This window comes from Oncorhynchus masou, chromosome 8 (genome assembly GCF_036934945.1).
Source record: "Oncorhynchus masou masou isolate Uvic2021 chromosome 8, UVic_Omas_1.1, whole genome shotgun sequence".
Taxonomy (NCBI): Eukaryota; Metazoa; Chordata; class Actinopteri; order Salmoniformes; family Salmonidae; genus Oncorhynchus; species Oncorhynchus masou.
This window is the reverse complement of record NC_088219.1, coordinates 46,480,936-46,499,661: the sequence shown is the minus strand read 5'-3', so window position 1 is coordinate 46,499,661 and position 18,726 is coordinate 46,480,936. Positions and strand designations below refer to the sequence as shown.

The 18,726-nt window shown below is 46.5% G+C and overlaps 1 protein-coding gene across 1 annotated transcript in view; it reads right to left on the bottom strand.

Moving 5' to 3' along the window:
• The window catches only part of LOC135544749 (mitogen-activated protein kinase kinase kinase 1-like), a 130,161-nt gene that overhangs the window by 65,968 nt on the left and 45,467 nt on the right, over nt 1-18,726 (bottom strand). Inside the window, exons 3-7 of the mRNA XM_064972612.1 lie at nt 17,934-18,155; nt 17,254-17,454; nt 8,973-9,089; nt 6,941-7,092; nt 6,424-6,548 (exon numbers count right to left, since the gene is read on the bottom strand). Of these exons, the coding sequence (XP_064828684.1) occupies nt 6,424-6,548; nt 6,941-7,092; nt 8,973-9,089; nt 17,254-17,454; nt 17,934-18,155 (817 nt within the window). The remainder of the gene's footprint in view (nt 1-6,423; nt 6,549-6,940; nt 7,093-8,972; nt 9,090-17,253; nt 17,455-17,933; nt 18,156-18,726) is intronic.

Below are 18,726 nucleotides of genomic sequence, written 5' to 3'. Positions count from 1 at the left end.
CGACTAAAGGACACCTATCAGAAGAGACTTGCTTGGGCCAAGAAACACGTGCAATGGACATTAGACCAGTGGAACTCTGTCCTTTTGAGATTTTTGGTTCCAACCGCCGTGTCTTTATGAGACGCAGAGTAGGTGAATGGATGATCTCTTCATAATTGTAAATAGTAATTACAATTAGCTAATTCATATTGTGGTTTATGTCAGCCAGGAGTTCTCTAAATATGACCAGTTGTGTTGTGTCTTTCCTCAGTTAGTGCTAGGACTAATGTAGCCTACATTTTCCAGTTTGGGATAATTGTGTTATGTCTTTCCTCAGTTAGTGCTAGGACTAATGTAGCCTACATTTGACGGTTTGGATAATTGTGTTATGCTGTCACCACTTCTGTGAATGTCTCAACATTGCGTCCAAACATAAACTGGTCACATTCAGGACATAGCACTGTAAGGACTGTGTTTGTGCTAAATGTTTCTGTGAAAAAAACGGTGTGGCCAGATCAAACGCTGACTGTTGTGTCAATCGAAACTGGACGTTCTAAATAAGCGTTCTAATCACACTGGTTTGAGCGTACGCTGCAGGGACCACTATAGAATGATCACACCCTTTTGTTGGTACGTGTCAAACGGTTAAGAGGAGATGACCACTCCACTGAAATTTCAGTGTAAACTCTCTGATATGAACTGAAGCCATGTGTCTCATGTGCCCTCTCATCCATTGGCACATTGAATGTTTACTTTTCAAGCATTGTGTTATGTACTTGAGTGAAGACCCAAAAGCGGTTTTAACAGAAAACAGAGTTCTTTAATGAAAAACAGGAATGGCATAAATCCTCTTCCAACGTAGTCAATGGAACAAAAAGAACGTTAGTATAATGCAGGATGCACCTGCCAGGCAGACTCCGACAGGATAGGACAAGGTGGAAGCAAACGGGACGACAGCTTGCTTCTGGCATCAAAAACACAAACAAGAATCAGACACTGAAAGTAGCAGGAACAGAGAGAGAAATAGAGACCTAATCAGAGGGGGAAGAGATAACAGGTGGGAAAGAGTGAATGAGCTAGTTAGGGGAGATGTAGAACAGCTGAAGAATGAGAGACAGAGAAGGTAACCTAAAAAGACCAGCAGAGAGAGACAGAGTGAAAAAGGACAGGAACAGACATAACAAGACATGACAGTACCCCCCCCCCACTCACCGAGCGCCTCCTGGCGCACTCGAGGAGGAAACCTGGCGGCAACGGAGGAAATCATCGATCAGCGAACGGTCCAGCACGTCCCGAGAGGGAACCCAACTCCTCTCCTCAGGACCGTACCCCTCCCAATCCACTAGGTACTGATGACCACGGCCCCGAGGGCGCATGTCCAAAATCTTACGAACCCTGTAGATGGGTGCGCCCTCGACAAGGATGGGGGGGGAGGGACGAGCGGGGGCGCGAAGAACGGGCTTAACACAGGAGACATGGAAGACCGGGTGAACGCGACGAAGATAGCGCGGAGAAGAAGTCGCACTGCGACAGGATTAATGACCTGAGAAATACGGAACGGACCAATGAACCGCGGGGCCAACTTGCGAGAAGCTGTCTTAAGGGGAAGGTTCTGAGTGGAGAGCCATACTCTCTGACCGCAACAATATCTAGGACTCTTGGTCCTACGCTTATTAGCGGCCCTCACAGTCTGCGCCCTATTACGGCAAAGTGCCGACCTGACCCCCTTCCAGGTGCGCTCGCAACGCTGGACAAAAGCCTGAGCGGAGGGGACGCAGGACTCGGCGAGCTGAGATGAGAACAGCGGAGGCTGGTACCCGAGGCTACTCTGAAAAGGGGATAGACCGGTAGCAGACGAGGGAAGCGAGTTGTGGGCGTACTCTGCCCAGGGGAGCTGTTCTGACCAAGACGCAGGGTTACGAAAAGAAAGACTGCATAAAATGCGACCAACAGTCTGATTGGCCCGTTCGGCTTGACCGTTAGACTGGGGATGAAAGCCGGACGAGAGACTGACGGAAGCCCCAATCAAACGGCAAAACTCCCTCCAAAATTGAGACGTGAACTGCGGGCCTCTGTCGGAAACGACGTCAGACGGAAGGCCATGAATTCGGAAAACATTCTCGATAATGATCTGAGCCGTCTCCTTAGCAGAAGGGAGCTTATCGAGAGGAATGAAATGAGCCGCCTTAGAGAATCTATCGACAACCGTAAGAATAACTGTCTTCCCCGCTGATGAAGGCAGTCCGGTGATAAAATCTAAAGCGATGTGAGACCACGGTCGAGAGGGAATGGGAAGCGGTCTGAGACGGCCGGCAGGAGGAGAGTTCCCAGATTTAGTCTGCGCGCAGACCGAACAAGCGGCGACAAATCGACGCGCGTCACGTTCCCGAGTGGGCCACCAGAAACGCTGGCGAATGGAAGCGAGCGTACCCCGAACGCCGGGGTGGCCGGCTAACTTGGCAGAGTGGGCCCACTGAAGAACGGCCGGACGAGTAGGAACGGGAACGAACAGAAGGTTCCTAGGACAAGCTCGCGGCGACGGAGTGTGAGCGAGTGCTTGCTTTACCTGCCTCTCAATTCCCCAGACAGTCAACCCGACAACACGCCCCTCAGGGAGAATCCCCTCGGGGTCGGTGGAGACCTCAGAAGAACTGAAGAGACGAGATAAAGCATCAGGCTTGGTGTTCTTTGAGCCCGGACGATAAGAAATAACAAACTCGAAACGAGTGAAAAACAGAGCCCAACGAGCCTGACGCGCATTAAGTCGTTTGGCTGAACGGATGTACTCAAGGTTCCTATGGTCAGTCCAAACGACAAAAGGAACGGTCGCCCCCTCCAACCACTGTCGCCATTCGCCTAGGGCTAAGCGGATGGCGAGCAGTTCGCGATTACCAACATCATAGTTACGTTCTGACGGCGATAAGCGATGAGAGAAAAACGCGCAAGGATGGACCTTGCCGTCAGAGAGAGAGCGCTGAGAAAGAATGGCTCCCACGCCCACCTCTGACGCGTCAACCTCAACAACAAACTGACTAGAGATGTCAGGTGTAACAAGAATAGGTGCGGATGTAAAACGATTCTTAAGAAGATCAAAAGCTCCCTGGGCGGAAACGGACCACTTAAAGCACGTCTTAACAGAAGTAAGGGCTGTGAGGGGAGCTGCCACCTGACCGAAATTACGGATGAAACGACGATAGAAATTAGCGAAGCCCAGAAAGCGCTGCAGCTCGACGCGTGACTTAGGAACGGGCCAATCAATGACAGCCTGGACCTTAGCGGGATCCATCTTAATGCCCTCAGCGGAAATAACGGAACCGAGAAAGGGACAGAGGCGGCATGAAAAGTGCACTTCTCAGCCTTCACATAAAGACAGTTCTCCAAAAGGCGCTGGAGGACGCGTCGCACGTGCTGAACATGAATCGAGAGAGACGGTGAAAAAAATCAGGATATCGTCCATGTAAACGAAAACAAAAATGTTCAGCATGTCTCTCAGGACGTCGTTAACTAGTGCCTGAAAGACAGCTGGAGCATTAACGAGGCCGAAAGGAAGAACCCGGTATTCAAAGTGCCCTAACGGAGTGTTAAACGCCGTCTTCCACTCGTCCCCCTCCCTGATGCGCACGAGATGGTAGGCGTTACGAAGGTCCAATTTGGTGAAAAACCTGGCTCCCTGCAGGATCTCGAAGGCTGAAGACATAAGAGGAAGCGGATAACGATTCTTAACTGTTATGTCATTCAGCCCTCGATAATCCACGCATGGGCGCAGGGACCCGTCCTTCTTCTGAACAAAAAAAAACCCCGCTCCGGCGGGAGAGGAGGAGGAGACTATGGTACCGGCGCGAGCGAAACCGACAAATAATCCTCGAGAGCCTTACGTTCGGGAGCCGACAGAGAGTATAATCTACCCCGGGGGAGTAGTTCCCGGAAGGAGATCAATACTACAGTCATACGACCGGTGTGGAGGGAGAGAAGTGGCCTTGGAACGACTGAACACCGTGCGCAGATCGTGATACTCCTCCGGCACCCCTGTCAAATCGCCAGGCTCCTCCTGTGAAGAAGAGACAGAGGAAACAGGAGGGATAGCAGACATTAAACAGGTCACATGACAAGAAACATTCCAGGATAGGATAGTATTACTAGACCAATTAATAGAAGGGTTATGGCGCACTAGCCAGGGATGACCCAAAACAACAGGTGTAAAAGGTGAACGAAAAATTAAAAAAAGAAATGGTTTCGCTATGATTACCAGAGACAGTGAGGGTTAAAGGCAGCGTCTCACGCTGAATCTTGGGGAGAGAACTACCATCTAAAGCGAACAAGGCCGTGGGCTCCCTAACTGTCTGAGAGGAATGTCATGTTCCCGAGCCCAGGTCTCGTCCATAAAACAGCCCTCCGCCCCAGAGTCTATCAAGGCACTGCAGGAAGCAGATGAACCGGGCCAGCGGAGATGGACCGGAAAGGTAGTGCGTGATCCAGAAGGAGAGGCCTGAGTAGTTGCGCTCACCAGTAGCCCTCCTCTTACTGATGAGCTCTGGCTTTTACTGGACATGAGGTGACAAAATGACCAGCGGAGCCGCAGTAGAGACAGAGGCGATTGGTGATTCTCCGTTCCTTCTCCTTGGCCGAGATGCGGATACCCCCAGCTGCATAGGCTCAGCATCCGAGCCGGCGGAGGAGGGTGGCAGTGATGCGGCAGGTGGCAGTGATGTGGAGAGGGGAGCAACGGAGAACGCGAGCTCCTTTCCACGAGCTCGGCGACGAAGATCAAACCGTCGCTCTATGCGAATAGCGAGAGCTATTAAGGAGTCCAGACTGGAAGGAACCTCCCGGGAGAGGATCTCATCCTTAACCTCGACGAGGAGACCCTCCAGAAAACGAGCGAGCAAAGCCGGCTCGTTCCAGTCACTAGAGGCAGCGAGAGTGCGAAACTCAATAGAATAATCCGTTATGGATCGATTCCCCTGACATAGGGAAGACAGGGCCCTGGAAGCCTCCTCCCCAAAAACAGAACGGTCAAAAACCCGTATCATCTCCTCCTTAAAGTCCTGATACTGGTTAATACACTCAGCCCTCGCCTCCCAGATTGCCGTGCCCCACTCACGCGCCCGTCCGGTAAGGAGAGAAATGACGTAGGCGATGCGGGCTGCGCTCCTGGAGTAAGTGTTGGGCTGGAGAGAGAACACCACATCACACTGAGTGAGGAATGAGCGGCACTCAGTGGGCTCCCCAGAGTAACACGGCGGGTTGTTGATCCTGGGCTCCGGAGACTCGGAAACCCTGGAAGTGGGCGGTGGATCGAGGTGGAGTTGGTGAACCTGTCTTGTGAGGTCGGAGACTTGGACGGCCAGGGTTTCAACGGCATGTCGAGCAGCAGACAATTCCTCCTCGTGTCTGCCTAGCATCGCTCCCTGGATCTCGACGGCGGAGTGAAAAGGGTCCGGAGCCGCTGGGTCCATTCTTGGTCTGATTCTTCTGTTATGTACTTGAGTGAAGACCCAAAAGCGGTTTTAACAGAAAACAGAGTTCTTTAATGAAAAACAGGAATGGCATAAATCCTCTTCCAACGTAGTCAATGGAACAAAAAGAACGTTAGTATAATGCAGGATGCACCTGCCAGGCAGACTCCGACAGGATAGGACAAGGTGGAAGCAAACGGGACGACAGCTTGCTTCTGGCATCAAAAACACAAACAAGAATCAGACACTGAAAGTAGCAGGAACAGAGAGAGAAATAGAGACCTAATCAGAGGGGGAAGAGATAACAGGTGGGAAAGAGTGAATGAGCTAGTTAGGGGAGATGTAGAACAGCTGAAGAATGAGAGACAGAGAAGGTAACCTAAAAAGACCAGCAGAGAGAGACAGAGTGAAAAAGGACAGGAACAGACATAACAAGACATGACACATTGTGAGTAGCCTTGTCAATTTTCTCTCATTACTGTATGTAGAGTCAATCACATACACAAACACAATCACATTATTAAAAATCAATGTGATTTTAGTCCTTTCTTGGACTAGCTCATTCTTAGTTCTTTTGTCTAACTGTGTTGATGTTTTTGCCTTCTCAGTCAAATCCTGTCCTGTCCTCAGTGGAAGAGTAGAGCTCTTCTCCAACACCATCCGTCCATGATGAGCCTGTCCTGCACTGAAGCCTCTGAACACCTCAACCCCTGTCCTGCACTGAAGTCAAGCCTCTGAACATCTCAACTCATGCCTCATACCCTCATTTTATCACTGCTGTGATCCCTTCCCAACACTATAAGTAGCCCTCATTCACACTCCCATAATATGTTACTATTTGTATCTTTATTAAATGTTTTAGGTTAAAATAGTTTGAAACACACTTTGTCGTCTTTGTGTGGTCCATGCCTATTATGTGGGTCTCATTCTCCTCAATTTGTCAAGTCACCAGCCTCCACCGTTTTTGATAGTGTACAGTTGTACTCACAGATGGACATGCAGTGGTGGTGCAGTTTGTTCCTGCAGCCCTCCTCACACACAGTCAGACTCTCCTCGTCCAGCATGTCCAACAGACAGATAGGACACATCTGCTCCTCCTCATCCTTCAGACTACTGACAGAGAGGGGGGAGAAAGGGTTCGATGGATAGAGAGAGAGAAATCGATTAGGGGAAAGAAAGAGGGATGAAGAAAGACATGGGAGATCGGGACAAAGGGAGAGAGAGCGAGAGAGAGCACAAAAGAGTGCGAGAGAGAGAGCACGAGAGAGAGGTACAGGGGAGAGAAACATTAAGAGACAGAAAGACGGAAAAAGAAAGGAAAGATACAAATAAAGGAGCAATTAGCCAGTAACATTTTTGGTTCTCCAAAGAATCAGTGTACTGTTAATGTAAAAATCTAAACATCTATCAAAACATGTATCAAAATAGGTTTTACAGTACAACATCTAAACCTGGTGTATCTGTGTGCGATTGACTGTTCATGTGCGTGTGTGGGTCTACTCTACCTGCTCTCTTTGCTGGAGGTGCTGGAGGTGCTGGATGGACAGGATGTGTGGGGGTTAGACATGCGCAACACAAACTTCTGGATGGTGTTGCGCGATGGCGCATTGATGCGCGAGCTGCGGCGATTGTGATACTTCTGGAACAAGCTCTCCACCTGGACGACGTGGAGACAATGATACAGTTAGATGCTGATCTTGGGTCAGTTTAGCATTTTCCCCACTTGTGATTAAGGCTAGGATTGGGGCAGAGGAAGATGATCCTAGATCTGTCCCTAGGGGAAACTTCACCCCGGAGCCAGTTTATCATAGAGGTCAATCTTAACCATCATGAAGTATCTGCGTATATCTAATGTGCATTCAATACAGTGCAAGTCACTGAAGGTTATCCTCAATGTAAATGGACATATGCGACCCGATTCAGGAAACTAGACGTATGTCACAAGTCACAACTTCACACGAGCCGTTTGAACGTAAAAAATATATTTTTTAATCAAAATGCATTTTTTGGGCAGAAATGCCTTTCTCGAACATGTGAACTTTCATGTGCCGTAATAACAAACTTGTATGCCATTTGTAAATACGAATAAAATTGCTAAATTACGAGCCTTGTTGGTTAAGCCGCAGAAAAAGTCAGCAACCTTAACACTAGCCATGATTGGCTGAGCTAATGAGTGGGCTGGACATGCCGAGAGAGGAGAGATGATTGGTCTACCAAATAGAGAACTTCTGTCTATTTGAGCTGGTCAGTCTGTTGGTAATCCTGTCGAATACAGCTTTTTTTTTAAGTATTGTGTAGTGGAGCTGCATTGCTAAGTGTCCACTCTCTGGAGGATCATGTTTTGAAATCGGTGGAGTTAGAGTTGGATAGCTAAAGAGAAAACCGGATTACATCTTCAAACAAAGGGCAACTCTGGCATGGCATCCATGACAGGGAGACGCGTCCATCATGCATGATGATGTATACAGGTAAGATAGTCTAGCATTAGCTAGCAGAATTTTTAGATATTACATGTTTGTAATTTTGACAGAAAGTGGCTTCATTTCAAGCTAAAGTGTACTGTTAGCAAACTAGCTAACGTTAGCTGGCTGGCTCCCTAACTGATGTTATTATTTGTATTCCAGAGCTGTTTGCTTTGCTAGTTAGAGCCTAGTTTTAGCTAGCTAACATTGAACCTGGTTAGTTAGTTCCCAGCATATTCATGCAGTGTATTAACGACATGATTTGGTACTATGCTCATTGTTGTTTAACTAGCTCACGTTAGCTGGCTGGCTCGTTAGCTAACGTTACGTGACGTGTGTTATTTTACACATTGTTTACCTAGCTAGGTTCATTGTTTAACTACCTAGCTACATGTCTTAAGCTAATGTGGACATCACGTGTTGAATACGGCCCGTGTCAGTAAACGTCTGCAAAGAAGAGTAATGAGATTGTTGCCAGCAGAGCTGGATAGACTCTTTTCATGTTATCCATAGGTAAACAAATCATTGGCCAGAGCGTCAGGGGTGCGCTCGAAACAAGATGGGTGGGGCTACACTTTAAGAGGGTGTGAACGATGCTGAATGGGTGTAGACAAAGAAGATCTTTTCACTAGGTACCAAAACATTCAAAGGCCATTGAGTTTATAAGTTTATCAACTTATAAGTTTATCAAAGAAGAATTACTTTCCCATTGTTCCCCAACAATGCAGTAGGATATACCATTTTGTAGCTCTGAGTCTCTACATTAATCCAATGTAAAAAAAAAAACACCATTTCAAATTTTGCTACATAAGACCGAATCCAGGTGGCTAGTCACATATTCTAAAATGGACATATTCTTGCTCTTAAGTTTTTAGAAAATTGGTCATTACATACAATGGGTTCAACAAATCATGTATACCCCTTTCACACTATTGTGCTGACCCGAACCGTACTGTGCTGGCACGGATATTGGCTTTCCACATTGTCCTGTCCAGCACAGTTCAAGCACTATGGTGGATAAGGGGAATTATACAGATTGGTTAGAGGGCATGTTGGTTGGTTGCTGGAAGGTTACCTCAAAGTTTTTGAGGCTTTTCCTCCAGAGCAGGGGGTCTGAGGGCTCCAGCTGGAAGACTCTGAGCATGACAAATAGGACGTGGATACAGAATGCCCCTCGGCCACAGCTACAGGTCTACAGAGAGAGGAGAGGATGAATGCAGACCGGGGGTTACTCATGAATGTGTGTGTATATACATACAGTGGTCACATACACACTCCATTATGGTCGCATGCACACACTCATAAATTGCTACACAGACACACAAGCACACACAGAGATGCAAAAACACACACATCTACAGCAACTTCCCTTTTTCGACAGAACACTCAGTCAAAAATCACTCAGGAGCCCAATTTAATCTACATCTGATTAAGAATCATTGGGTGTGTTCCAAATGTCACTGTAGTCCACATATAGTGCATCACTTTTGACAAAGGTAGTGTAAACCTTTAGTAAGAGGCAATGGAGCTCTACATCAATCCATCTCTATAGTAGCAAATGGCTGGGTAAAAAAAACAAGCTGGCCAATGTACAAATAAAGTAAATTCTTAAGGGATACTTCAGGATTTTGGCAATGAGGCTCTTTATCTACTTCCCCAGAGTAAGTGGAACTCATGGATATCTTTTTTTATGTCTTTGCAAGCAGTTTAAGGAAGTTGAAAATTAGCGTTAGCGCAAGCTAGCATGCTAGTAGATACCATAGACTTCTAGTCATTGCGTTAACGCTAGTTAACATTGGCTCGCAAAACTACATCTTAACTTCCTAAAATACATACAAATGGTATCCATGACTTCATCTGACTCTGTGGAAGTAGATCAAATAAAATAAAATGTTAATTGTCATATGCGCCCTTACAACCTTACCATGAAATGCTTACTTACAAGCCCTTACCCAACAATGCAGTTCAATAAATATAGTTAAGAAAATAAATACAAAATAAACAAAAGTAAAAAGAAAAGAAAAAGTAACACAAGAAAATTAAATAACAATAACGAGTCTATATAGAGGGGGTACCAGTACCTGTTAAGGAGCTTTTTGGACCTAGACTTGGCGCTCCGGTACCGCTTGCCTTGCGGTAGCAGAGAGAACAGTCTATGACTTGGGTGACTGGAGTCTTTGACAATTTTTGGGGCCTTCCTCTGACGCCGCCTAGTGTAAAGGTCCTGGATGGCAGGAAGCTTGTCCCAGTGATGTACTGGGCCGTACTGTAGCGCCTTACTGTCAGATGCTGAGCAGTTGTGATACCAGGCGGTGATGCAAACGATCAGGATGCTCTCGAAATAACTTTTTGAGGATCTGGGGACCCACGCCAAATCTTTTCATTCTCCTGAGGGTGTTTTCGTGCCCTCTTCACGACTGTCTTGGTGTGTTTGGACCATGATAGCTCATTGGTGATGTGTACACCAATGAACTTGAAATTCTCGACCTGCTCCACTACAGCACCGTCTACAGGAAGGGGGGCCTGTTCAGCCCTCCTCTTCCTATAGTCCACGATCAGCTCGTTTGTTTTGATCACACTGAGGGAGAAGTTGTTGTCCTGGCACCACACTACCAGGTCTCTGACCTCCTCCCTATAGGCTCTCTCATCGTTGTCAGTAATTAGACCTACTACTGTTGTGTCATCAGCAAACTTATTGATAGTGTTGGAGTCGTGCTTGGCTACGCAGTAGTGGATGAAAAGAGAGTACAGGAGGGGAATAAGCATGCACCTTTGAGGGGATCAGCGTGGCAGATGTGTTGTTGCCTACCTTTACCACCTGGGGTAAGGAAGTCCAGGAACCAGTTGCAGAGAGAGGTGTTAAGTCCTGGGGTCAGTGATGAGCTTAGCTTAGTGATGAGCTTTGTGGGAACTATGGAGTTGAATGCTGAGCTGTAGTCAATGAACAGCATTATCATATAGGTGTTCCTTTTGTCCAGGCGGGAAAGGGCAGTGTGGAGTGCGATAGAGATTGCATCATCTTTAATTTATTTTTATTTTTTATTTTATTTCACCTTTATTTAACCAGGTAGGGAAGTTGAGAACAAGTTCTCATTTACAATTGCGACCTGGCCAAGATAAAGCAAAGCAGTTCGACACATACAACGACACAGAGTTACACATGGAGCAAAACAAACATACAGTCAATAATACAGTATAAACAAGTCTATATACGATGTGAGCAAATGAGGTGAGATAAGGGAGGTAAAGGCAAAAAAAGGCCATGGTGGCAAAGTAAATACAATATAGCAAGTAAAACACTGGAATGGTAGATTTGCAATGGAAGAATGTGCAAAGTAGAAATAAAAATAATGGGGTGCAAAGGAGCAAAATAAATAAATTAAATACAGTAGGGAAAGAGGTAGTTGTTTGGGCTAAAATATAGGTGGGCTATGTACAGGTGCAGTAATCTGTGAGCTGCTCTGACAGTTGGTGCTTAAAGCTAGTGAGGGAGATAAGTGTTTCCAGTTTCAGTGCTTTTTGTAGTTCGTTCCAGTCATTGGCAACAGAGAACTGGAAGGAGAGGCGGCCAAATAATGAATTGGTTTTGGGGGTGACTCGAGAGATATACCTGCTGGAGCGTGTGCTACAGGTGGGAGATGCTATGGTAACCAGCGAGCTGAGATAAGGGGGGACTTTACCTAGCAGGGTCTTGTAGATGACATGGAGCCAGTGGGTTTGGCGACGAGTATGAAGCGAGGGCCAGCCAACGAGAGCATACAGGTCGCAATGGTGGGTAGTATATGGGGCTTTGGTGACAAAACGGATTGCACTGTGATAGACTGCATCCAATTTGTTGAGTAGGGTATTGGAGGCTATTTTGTAAATGACATCGCCAAAGTCAAGGATTGGTAGGATGGTCAGTTTTACAAGGGTATGTTTGGCAGCATGAGTGAAGGATGCTTGTTGCAAAATAGGAAGCCAATTCTAGATTTAACTTTGGATTGGAGATATTTGATATGGGTCTGGAATGAGAGTTTACAGTCTAACCAGACACCTAAGTATTTGTAGTTGTCCACGTATTCTAAATCAGAGCCGTCCAGAGTAGTGATGTTGGACAGGCGGGTAGGTGCGGGTTGCGATCGGTTGAAGAGCATGCATTAAGTTTTACTTGTATTTAAGAGCAATTGGAGGCCACGGAAGGAGAGTTGTATGGCATTGAAGCTTGCCTGGAGGGTTGTTAACACAGTGTCCAAAGAAGGGCCAGAAGTATACAGAATGGTGTCGTCTGCGTAGAGGTGGATCAGAGACTCACCAGCAGCAAGAGCGACCTCATTGATGTATACAGAGAAGAGAGTCGGTCCAAGAATTGAACCCTGTGGCACCCCCATAGAGACTGCCAGAGGTCCGGACAGCAGACCCTCCGATTTGACACACTGAACTCTATCAGAGAAGTAGTTGGTGAACCAGGCGAGGCAATCATTTGAGAAACCAAGGCTGTCGAGTCTGCCGATGAGGATGTGGTGATTGACAGAGTCGAAAGCCTTGGCCAGATCAATGAACACGGCTGCACAGTAATGTTTTTTATCGATGGCAGTTAAGATATCGTTTAGGACCTTGAGTGTGGCTGAGGTGCACCCATGACCAGCTCTGAAACCAGATTGCATAGCAGAGAAGGTATGGTGAGATTTTGAAATGGTCGGTAATCTGTTTGTTGACTTGGCTTTCGAAGACCTTAGAAAGGCATGGTAGGATAGATATAGGTCTATAGCAGTTTGGGTCAAGAGTGTCCCCCCCTTTGAAGAGGGGGATGACCGCAGCTGCTTTCCAATCTTTGGGGATCTCAGACGACACGAAAGAGAGGTTGAACAGGCTAGTAATAGGGGTGGCAACAATTTCGGCAGATAATTTTAGAAAGAAAGGGTCCAGATTGTCTAGCCCGGCTGATTTGTAGGGGTCCAGATTTTGCAGCTCTTTCAGAACATCAGCTGAACGGATTTGGGAGAAGGAGAAATGGGGAAGGCTTGGGCGAGTTGCTGTGGGGGGTGCAATGCCTATTGAAATTCTCAATTATGGTGGATTTATCAGTGGTGACAGTGTTTCCTATCTTCAGTGCAGTGGGCAGCTGGGAGGAGGTGTTCTTATTCTCCATGGACTTTACAGTGTCCCAGAACTTTTTTGAGTTAGTGTTGCAGGAAGCAAATTTCTGCTTGAAAAAGCTAGCCTTGGCTTTTCTAACTGCTTGTGTATAATGGTTTCTAGCTTCCCTGAACAGCTGCATATCACGGGGGCTGTTTGATGCTAATGCAGAACGCCATAGGATGTTTTTGTGTTGGTTAAGGGCAGTCAGGTCTGGGGAGAACCAAGGGCTATATCTGTTCCTGGTTCTAAATTTCTTGAATGGGGCATGTTTATTTAAGATGGTTAGGAAGGCATTTAAAAAAAATATCCAGGCATCCTCTACTTACGGGATGAGATCAATATCCTTCCAGGATACCCGGCCAGGTTGATTCGAAAGGCCTGCATGCTGAAGTGTTTCAGGGAGCGTTTTACAGTGATGAGTGGGGGTCGTTTGACCGCTGACACATTAAGGATGCAGGCAATGAGGCAGTGATCGCTGAGATCTTGGTTGAAGACAGCAGAGGTGTATTTAGAGGGCAAGTTGGTTAGGATGATATCTATGAAGGTGCCGTGTTTAAGGCTTTGGGGAGGTACCTGGTAGGTTCATTGATGATTTGTGTGAGATTGAGGGCATCAAGTTTAGATTGTAGGATGGCTGGGGTGTTAAGCATGTTCCAGTTTAGGTCGCCTAGCAGCACGAGCTCTGAAGATAGATGGGGGGCAATCAGTTCACATATGGTGTCCAGAGCACAACTGGGGGCAGAGGGTGGTCTATAGCAGACTGCAACGGTGAGAGACTTGTTTTTAGAGAGGTGGATTTTTAAAAGTAGAAGTTCAAATTGTTTGGGTACAGACCTGGATAGTAGGACAGAACTCTGCAGGCTATCCTTGCAGTAGATTGCAACACCGCCCCCTTTGGCAGTTCTATCTTGTCTGAAAAGGTTGTAGTTTGGAATTAAAATTTCAGAATTTTTGGTAGTCTTCCTAAGCCAGGATTCAGACACAGCTAGAACATCCGGGTTGGCAGAGTGTGCTAAAGCAGTGAATAGAACAAACTTAGGGAGGAGGCTTCTAATGTTAACATGCATGAAACCAAGGCTATTACGGTTACAGAAGTTGTCAAAAGAGAGCGCCTGGGGAATAGGAGTGGAGCAAGGCACTTTAGGGCCTGGATTCACCTCTACATCGCCAGAGGAACAGAGGAGGAGTAGAATAAGGGTGCGGCTGAAAGCAATAAGAATTGGTCGTCTAGAACATCTGGAACAGAGAGTAAAAGAAGTTTTCTGGGGGCGATAAAATAGCATCAAGGTATAATGTACAGACAAAGGTATGGTAGGATGTGAATACAGTGGAGGTAAACCTAGGTATTGAGTGATGAAGAGAGAGATATTGTCTCTAGAAACATCATTGAAACCAGGAGATGTCATTGCATGTGTGGGTGGTGGAACTAATAGGTTGGATAAGGTATGGTGAGCAGGAATAGAGGCTCTACAGTGAAATAAGCCAATAAACACTAACCAGAACAGCAATGGACAAGGCATATTGACATTAAGGAGAGGCATGCTTAGTCGAGTGATCAAAAGGGTCCAGAGTGGAGAGGTTGGTTGGGGGTCACGGCGATCCAGACAGCCAGCCAGGCCATCGGTAGCAAGCTAGCATAGGATGGACGTCTGTTATTAGCCACCTCTTGCGCTCCGTCAGTAGATTAGTGGGGTTCCGTGTGGTAGAGGGGACCAATCCAAATCACACAACAACAACAAAAATAAAAACAATAGATATAGCTAGAGGCCCAGAAGAAGAAAAAAATAACAATAACAATAAAAATAAATAAATAAATTGTCCGATTATCTATTCAGATAGCAGCCGATAAGACAGCTAATGGCTAGCAGGCCGCAGATGGGCGCCCAGGCAACGTCGCGACGGAGGAACCAGATGGATAACTCCCTCGGGTAGACAACGTCGGCAGTTCAGCCGTGAAGGCCCGGCGGGGCTCCGCGCAGGCAGCAAAACGGGTCCGTACAGGTGACCGCAGCCCAGGAGCGATTGATGGAACTCCTCAGGTGGCTAGCTCCGGAACAACCGATGCTCGCTCCGGAATCGACGAAAACTCCAACTAGCTTCTGGATTAGCTTCTGGCTAGCTCCTGGCTAGCTTCTGGCCAGTTTCCGGCCAGCTCCTGACCCAGCTTGTGATTAGCTTCTGGATTAGCTCCTGGCTAACTTCTGGCTAGCTCCTGGCTAGTTTCTGGCTAGCTTCTGGCTAGTTTCTGGCTAGCTTCTTGGAGTTTGGAGTTTCTGGCTAGCTTCATGGATGATTTCAGACTTGAGGTAAATAATACTTTTTTATACTTTTTTATAAATATAAATTGGTGAGGCGGGTTGTAGGAGAGTGTTTTGAGGATGAGTTTAAAACAAACAACGGAGAGCATGATCACACAGTCGTCTGTAACAGCTGGTGCTCTCATGTACGCTTCAGTGTTGATTGCCTCGACGCAAGCATAAAAGGCATTTAGCTCATCTGGTAGGCTCACGTCACTGGGCAGCTCGTGGCTGGGTTTCCCTTTGTAGTCCGTAATAGTTTGCAAGCCCTGCCACATCTGACGAGCATCAGAGCCGGTGTTGTAGGATTCAATCTTAGTCCTGTATTGACGCTTTGCCTGTTTGATGGTTCGTCTGAGGACATAGTGGAATGTCTTATAAGCTTCCAGGTTAGAGTCCTGCTCCATGAAAGCTGTAGCTTTAGCTCAGTGCAGGGGTTGCCTGTAATCCATGACTTCTGGTTGGGATATGTGCGTACGGTCACCGTGGGGATGACGTCCTCGATGCACTTGTTCATGAAGCCGGTGACTGAGGTGGTATACTCCTCCTCAATGCCATTGGATGAATTCTGGAACATATTTCAATCTGTGCTAGCACAACAGTCCTGTAAGGTAGCATCTGCATAATCTGACCACTTCCGCATTGAGCGAGTCACTGGTATTTCCTGATAGTTTTTGCTTGTAAGCAGAATCATAGTCAGATTTGCCAAATGGAGGGAAAGCTTTGTATGCGTCTCTGTGTGTGGAGTAAAGGTGGTCTAGAGCTTTTCAAATTCTGGTTGCACATGTTACATGCTGGTAGAAAAGAGGTTACACTGCATTAAAGTCACCCGGTACTAGGACCACCGCTTCTGGATGAGCATTGTCTTGTTTGCTTATCGCCTTATACAGCTCGTTGACTGTGGTCTTAGTGCCATCATCGATGTGTGGTGGTAAATAGACAGCTATGAATAATATAGATGAGAACTCTATTGGTAGATAGTGTGGTCTACAGCTTTTCATGAGGTATTCTATCTCAGGCAGGCAATACTTCGCAGATTGCCTGCCTTACAGATTTTAATGTCACGTTGGTAGGATAATCCTAAATCGTAGATCGTCCAGTTTGTTTTCCAACGATTGCACGTTGGCCAATAATACAGAGGGTAGTGGTGGTTTACCTACTCGTCGACTAATTTTTACAAGGCACCCCACTCTCTTCCCCCTTTTTCTCCATCTTTTCTTCACGCTAATGACAGGGATTTGGTCCTGGTCTTAAGCAGTATATCCTTCGTGTCAGACTCATTAAAGAAAACATCTTTGTCCAGTTCAAGGTGAGTAATCGCTGTTCTGATGTCCAGAAGCTCTTCTTGTTCATAAGAGACGTAGCAGAAACATTATGTACAAAATAATTTACAAACAATGCAAAAAAACAAACAAAATAGCACAGTTGGTTCGGAGCCCGTAAAACAGCAGCTATCCCTACCGGCGCCATTACAACAAAGGAATAAAGGGCTTCATTCCAAGTGTCCCTTTAAAACTAAAATCTATTGCTGTAAATGCAATTTGGTAAAAGTTGGGGTCTTGTTGCAGCTTAGCCTCAATCTTGCCAGACAGTTGGAATCTCGCAAATTTGCATCAGCTAAATCAAACTGACACAAAAGGCCCAATTCCAACTAGCTACTTATACATTTGAAATAACTGCATATGCATAATAGGCAATACGGTGACCTTGTCTTCTGATAGGCTAGGTGGAATTTATGTAATATTAAACACCCATCCAATCATTTTATTACCTCGAGGGTAGAGGGAGTTGATTTGAAATTGAGTGTGAGTCTTTTAATTCTGTCTATTCTTTTTTCATTGGTCTGAGTGGACTGCGAGCACTTCTTACCTGTGAGCCAATGAATAATTCTGTCTAATCTTTTTTCATTGGTCTGAGTGGACTGCGAGCACTTCTTACCTGTGGGCCAATGAACACCCTGTATTTGTTGTCAGCGCTGTCTCCTCCAATCAGGAAGGAGTTTGGGCCTATCTGCTGCAGTAAGTAGAGGCGGGCCCTCATGACCTTGTTGACACGGCGACTTGTCTCCTCGGGACTGTAGGGGGAGAATCCATCTGGGGAGGGCACCCGGCGAGGGGGGGTCACCCTGCCACTCTGAAACTACACAACAACAAATCAACAATAACAAAATTACATCAACATTAGATCAAGACAGCCTCAGAGAAAAACTAGTCTTAATCCTCTCCCATTCATAGTTATTGTCTAATAAATAGTCACTTAGGACTTAACAATTCTTCAAACCCAAAGTGAAGAGGGTTAATATATAATCAGTGGTATATTTTTATAAAATGTCTTGCATTCATGTTTCTTTAACTCACATCATAGTTCATCGTAGTTCTTTTATTTTTTTAAATCTATATTATTATCACTGCATTCTTGGGAAAGAGCTATGAAGTCAAGGTAAGAATTTCCCTATACTGTTTTACATTGGTTGTATCCCGTGCACGTGGCAAATAAACTTTGAAACTTGAAACTATATGTCTATGCATTCTCAAATACTATGAAGTACGCTTAAACACATAGCTGATGTTCTCATATGTGTGTGTATGCATGCTACGTATGTGTGTGTGGCTACTCACTGGCACGGGCGAGGCCCTCTTCCTGTGCACCCCTGGGGACTCAGGCTTCCCGCAGGCTCTGCCAGAGGAAGAGGAGGAGGAGGAAGAGGGGTGTCCAGGGGAGGGGCTGCGGAGGCCACCGATCTGCTGGGGGGAAGCGTTGGTGAGCGTGTTGGATTCATCCTCGGCCCCCTTGCAACCTGCCTCGCTCCCGTCAGGTCGCAGGGGAACGGGCTTCACCACCTTAGGGGGAGGGAGGGAGAGAGAGGGGGAGTGGGATGTCAGTATGTGGTTTGGGGTTAGGCCAAATGAGGGCCAAATGACAGAGTTCCATTACAGTGGCTAAATGCAAAATCTGGTCAAAACCCTATTCCCTAGCTACTCCTGTAGATCTTAGAGAATTGGTAAGGTGGAAGCATTATGGTGACATTCCACCCAGCCAATCTGAAGGCAAGATGTAGCTATATTACCATAATACTTACCATGAGGATACCATATATTAGGGACACCTTCCCAATATTGAGTTGGTCGGGGCATGGACACTACACGGTGTCAAACGCGTTCCACATGTTGACTTCAATGCTTCCCACAGTTGTGTCAAGTTGGCTGGATGGCCTTTGGGTGGTGGACCATTCTTGATACACACGGGAAACTGTTGAGCGTGAAAAACCCAGCAGCGTTGCAGTTCTTGAGACAAAGCAGTGTGGCTGATACGGACTACCATACCCCGTTCAAAGGCAATTAAATATTTTGTCTTGCCCATTCTACCTCTGAATGGCACACAGGGGCCAGACTAGAGGTCAATTTAGAAGTC